The sequence below is a fragment of the Capsicum annuum genome, chromosome 11 (assembly GCF_002878395.1).
Source record: "Capsicum annuum cultivar UCD-10X-F1 chromosome 11, UCD10Xv1.1, whole genome shotgun sequence".
In the NCBI taxonomy this organism is placed as follows: Eukaryota; Viridiplantae; Streptophyta; class Magnoliopsida; order Solanales; family Solanaceae; genus Capsicum; species Capsicum annuum.
In genome coordinates, this window is record NC_061121.1 from 179,569,971 (window position 1) to 179,575,711 (window position 5,741).

At 33.2% G+C, this 5,741-nt stretch overlaps 1 protein-coding gene across 2 annotated transcripts; it reads right to left on the reverse strand.

The window, feature by feature from the left end:
• Nucleotides 1-1,023: 1,023 nt before the first annotated feature.
• LOC107848577 (protein LATERAL ROOT PRIMORDIUM 1) lies at nt 1,024-5,164 on the reverse strand. Of its 2 annotated transcripts, none has more exons than XM_016693367.2 (2): nt 3,488-5,164; nt 1,024-2,371 (listed from the first exon to the last, which is right to left on the reverse strand). In XM_016693367.2, exons 1-2 carry the CDS (start codon nt 4,266-4,268, stop codon nt 2,088-2,090), a joined length of 1,065 nt encoding a protein of 354 aa, XP_016548853.1. In that variant the 5' UTR covers nt 4,269-5,164; the 3' UTR covers nt 1,024-2,087. The 2 variants fall into 2 exon arrangements, with proteins under 2 accessions (XP_016548853.1, XP_016548852.1); XM_016693366.2 differs by having other exon boundaries at nt 1,033-2,398; nt 3,488-5,161.
• Between the last annotated feature and the right edge of the window lie 577 nt (nt 5,165-5,741).

The following is a 5,741-nucleotide window of genomic DNA, read 5'->3' on the forward strand; positions in this document are numbered from 1 at the left end:
ACGGTTGCTACCATGGCCACTATTTCTTATAACTGTGGCTATATTTGAAAGTTGCTCTATCTTTACACCATGTACACTAGCTACTCATTGTCACATAATACAAACTGTATATTTACTCTAATTATTAATATTTTAGATAGAATTATCTACAATTATCATTTAAATAACATGATTATGTAATATTTTTACATCACTATGTCCATAACTAAAAATAAAATAACCTTAGGTAATTCTCTTAAAAAATAAAATTTTAAGAATCCAACGTCCAAAACGTTGTGTTTCTCCCCAATATGCCAAACACAAAATTACAGGAATCCAAGTTGTGTTGGCAGCTACTCAACCAGCCGCTAAATACCAAATTAATAGAGAAGTATCCAGTAAATGTATAAGAAGATGGAAAATAATGTAGAGATTAAAACAACAGTTGTGAAATAAAATTGATCTTCGAGTTTGAGGCAAGTGGGACAAAAGCACTTACATCAAAGTGAAAGAAAAAGAGTTGAAAAATGTCGACAAAAACCGAAAAATGCGCAAAGAACATGATTAATAGAGGAAGAATGGGGAGAAAAATTGCTACAAAAAGAAGAAAAATATTATTTTATATGATGGCTGGTTCACGAATCAAAAAAAAAAAAACACCACATCACTAGCAAACGTCTAGTAGAAAAAATACAATAGAATTCGAAAGTTTATGTTAAGAAAAAGAACTTAAAAATAATAAAAAGAAAATATATTATTCTATAGTACAAAAAATTGATGCAAGCGAACTTGTATAGCCTAAAGTAAAAAGGCAGAAACACAATTTTCAACTGTAGTTATGAAAATCCAGCAGAAAAGCAATAAAGAGTCAAGACATTGAACATGACTTTGGTTTACCTCAACAGTAAAGCCATAAAGAAATAGCGACAAGTAATGATCAATCAAAACCACTACAATATACTGTGATATTTACATTTAAAATTCAGCAATTCACCGGCAGATTGTTTGGCAGCAAGTATTAGAAAAAATGATACTACGAGTTATTTAATTACTTATTTGACTGTGTATTCAATCAATATATGTATATTAGCAACACATTCAGTACAGTAGAGTTCTTTTATATAATAAACGATAATATTAACAATATAGGATACTATTCCCTATGTTGTTCGGATTTTTCGAAAAGTCGACCGGTGAGTGTCAGATTCTCCGAAAGCAATGTATATTTGGAGAATCCGACACGGGATGTGGCATAAAAAATGAAGAGTCCATGCAACTTAGACAATTCCTACTCAAATACACCACGCATATCAAATAGTATTTCTATTTTAGTTCATTCTAATCATTTACCAGAACAATCAAACAATATATACTAATCCCAATAATACTAATACACTCTATTCATATATGCTCTACCATAATTTGTTAGACATACTATAGTAGAATACAGTAGTTAAATCATGTATATCGTTGTTATATTCCATGTGCATAATGCTCAAACAAAGCATTTAACTTATAGCGTTAAAATATCCACATGCAGTCAATCAACCATTCCTAGCAAATTAGACGAATAACCTGGACAATAAATCATATTACCTGCTATAATTGATTAAGATATTCAAAAAGAAAATAGTTTCAGTACAGATAACCAATGTTGTCAAGCCAAGTAACGCTCTCTAAGAAAAGAAACAAAGAAAAACAAAATAAATAAAAGAGGTACATAGTAAGTTAAGTAAATAGAGTTCAGACCAAGAGCTCACAATAGTCCCCAGCTTTGAAAGTTGAAAAACCAGGCAGACGGGCAAGGTCAGAAGATAAGCACAGTACAATTCATGGATACCAAAATTTTCCATAAAAAGAAAAATTACTTGGTTCTTGCAAATGAAGATTCTATTTTCTGTTGAAAACTTTAGAAGGAACCACATAAGAAACTCAAAAAAGTTACATGTAATAAAATACTAATAAAGATTATATCAATGTCATGATTTTATAATTTGATAAAGAAATTAAAAATGATTAATAAAAAAGTTACAAATACACATGATTTCCTCAACTCCTTTTCCAAGGAGGAATTTAATAATAATCAATAGTAATAATAATAATAATAATCAATTTATTGGGTTACCATAGTTTGATCCTCCAAGTAATCCTCCACCAGTAGAAGTAGCATAAAGATCAGAAGGTTCATTGCCATTGCCACCACCCAAATGCAAGTCAGATAAATTTGGAAAATTATTATTATTTTTGCCCTCATCAAGCCCTTGATCGTAAAGGAAACCTTTGAAAACATGGCCTCCAATTCTCACAGCAGCTTGATATGCATATTCATCCTCTCCTTCATCCACTGAAGTAACTCTTACACACTTGAATACAGCTGGTGCCCTCACTTGTCCTGGCAATGAGGCTTTAAAACTTGCATCTACAATAATTGAAGAAAAACACTACTACATATTTACATGGAAAAAGGAAAGTCAAGAAAATGAAACACTGTGGGGATCTGATAGATTATTGCTGGAGGTAGGGGGAAATTATCAAAAACATCATATATAGTTGAATAATCTTCATCTAAACAAATAATACCAAATAAGTTTTTAAATTTTGCCGAAATATTTAGTGATGATATAAAAGAAAATGTATACCATCAAATAATCTGAAAGATAACAAACATAATATCCTATAAACAGTGAAGTTTTCAAATTTTGTGCACTAACAATGTATAAATTATTTATAAAGTTGTCAAGTTAAATTGACAACTTACCTATATAGCATATCAGCTTAATGTGATAATATACAAATTCTTTACCCTATAAATATATATAACTTAAATTCAAAAGTAAAACAAGGGACCGCCTGTTATAACATGTCTAATTCCAATCAGTGTAAAAAAGTTTAAGTGCTTCTAAGTTATATCAAAGTAACGCCAAAATTGCTTGAAAGTTCAAGATTATTGGGAATGATGGCCTAAGGGGATGAAGATCATATGTTATAAATGCTACTGTAGCTAGCAGAACTTGAAATTTCTTGAAAGTTTAGGTCGCTAGCTGTGGGGCTAGGCCTAGGGGTGAAGATCTTATACTATATGACACCATTAAGTAAAAAATGACATTCCACACGTAAAGAATAATGTGTATGACTACTTTTTAAAATGCTGAAAATGATACAAAGTAACCATAATTAGGGACATTAAGTAACACATTAAAACCACCGCATGACTTCCAAACCTCTTACAAGATGGAATGATCATGGCTATACTAAGCATTCTAAAGAATTTTAACAGTCAACATCTTGATGGCTAGTACTCAGGGATGGAGCTAGGAAGGGTCAAACACTGTTTATATATAGTTAAAATTATATTTTAGGTATATATAATGAATATTGAATCTCTTTGGCTTCTTGTTTTTACTTTTTCGTGTTTTGGACCCTTAGTGAAAGATACTGATTACTAGTACTAGTAATTAAGTAACAACATTTCTAGGATTGGGGGAGAAATTCATGTGAAAATACGTACCTTGATGACTAGAGCTAGTGTCAAAACTTCTTGGAGGAGTATTATTTGAAGTAGAGGTATGTGAAGCAGTTGTAGTGGTCTGAGAATTTACAAGTCTAGGTTTCTTAGCACTTGAAGTAGACTGAGAAGAAGATCCAGCAGCTACATTAACATTTGTTGTTGCACCCGCCATTAGTTGTCTCTCACGCCTTCTAGCAGCTGGTACCCAAGTGCTCTTTACATGTGTTGTACAATCAAAACCTCTACTCTTGCAACAAGTTCTACATCTCCTGTGTGTACAATCTTTCTTTGCTTGATTACCACAATCTTGACAAGTTGTTGAACTTGTTGATGAAACTGAGCCACCAATATTATTGTTACCACCAATGTTGCCACTACCACCACCAAGAATGTTACTAGTACTATTTTTAGTATAATTAGTAGAATTTTGTGGTTGTTGATTTGAAAAGAACTGAAACCCACTCCCATCATTTCCTCCTCTATTTCTACTAACCAAATCTTGATCATCAAAGCTAACCATGTTTGTTAAAGGAGTGGCTGTGAGGAGTGGGATGACACCAACACCAACACCAACACCAAGAGATGTGTTGGTAGCAGATGTATTAGAGAGATTGGAAGTAACATTTATGGACTGATGATGATGATGAGGGTCAAAATTGATGGTACTTTCTTGGTTATGATGGTGGTGGTGGAAGGATGCTGGATGTACAACAAACATACCCATTTCTGGTTGGAGGCCATAGTTGATCTGCATCTGTCTAGATGACGATGCAGACCACATACCACTATGACCTCCGCCTCCACCGCCGGTGGTTCCATTTCCACCACCACCACTGATAGTGGTGCCAGCGTTGAAACCTAAAGAGAGGTCCCCAATAGCAGCAGCTGATGAAGTAGACGAATTAGCTACCCAGTCTGCAAAAGCCCCAGAATCTGAAGCCTGCAGCAATCTCCTAGCAGTAGCCACAGCTGCGGACTTCAGAAGATTTCTTCCACTAAATGGTAAAAAAAATGTTGCTATCTTGGAAGCAATATAATTGTAGGAGCAAATCTTGAAGAAATTGTGACTTTCACGGTGTTTTTCTGTCTGTCTGTTTAATGAGAAAATAAAAAAAAAATAAAGAAGTGGGGTCTTGTCTGAAATTCTTTTTCAGAAGATCTATAGAAAAATTGTGACTTTAGGTCTATCGCTCTAATTACTGACTGGTGAAACAGTAGGCAGAACAGCTACTGAGCCTTCTTTCTCTCTTTAATTTCTTCTTCTTGCTGCTCCTACTCCTGCTCCTGCTCCTGCTGAGCTTCTTACTGATACTATACTAATACTTCTTCTACAGTCTGTCACATTTACTTTATTTTTCTTCTGATAAAGAAAAAGCTTTTTCTTTTTTCTTGAATAGGGGAGGGACTTCAATAACGACTTCTCCTCAGTTGGGGACTTCTTCTTGCACTATGCTTAAAACAAATTAGTGTATAATTTCCTCTTTTTTGTTTTGTTATATAGAAATAGAACTTTCTCTATTGTTATCCTTAGACAGTTTCTTTTTTTTTTTTGCCCTTCACTTGCTCAGAGCTTCATTTTAGCCCTCTTTGATTTTTCCCCGGATTAATAAGCAGATATTATTGGAGAGAGAATATTTGAAAAGATTAGAGGGTGGGTGAGAAGCTAATTTGACCGAGAAAAATGAACCTGTAGACTCTGTCGTCTTTAATTAAAAAAAAAGAATAAATAGGCTCACGATATTATTATGTTAAAAAAATAAAATTATTTAAATAATTAAGATAGTTTTTTAACAATTGATTAGTTATTTCAATACCTATCTAAATAGGGGAATAACTTCACATAGTTATCGAATAACTTTGTAAAATTGTAGAAGCAAAAATATTTTAAAGAAAATTAATTTTTTCTTTTATCCTTTTTATCTAATTTTTAAAATTTATAAGATTTTGCTTAATTAAAAAACTTATTTACCCCTCTTAATTCAAGGCTCCAATTTTTTGTGGGTGAATGGGTGGGGGTGAGGGTGGGGATTAAAAAGACTAAAGGAGTGGAGAGGGAGCATTGTGTATTGTCGTAATTGCATCATTATCTCAAAGGTCACATGACGGGCTTTCTTTTATTCCCGCACCCTTGGCACTACCGTAAGTTGAATGCATGTTACCATCCTCAACCTAGCTACAATTTGTAGCACATATAACTATGTTGAATTCGTCCAGTATAGTTCGGCACAATTCATATATAATACGCGATTTCAGG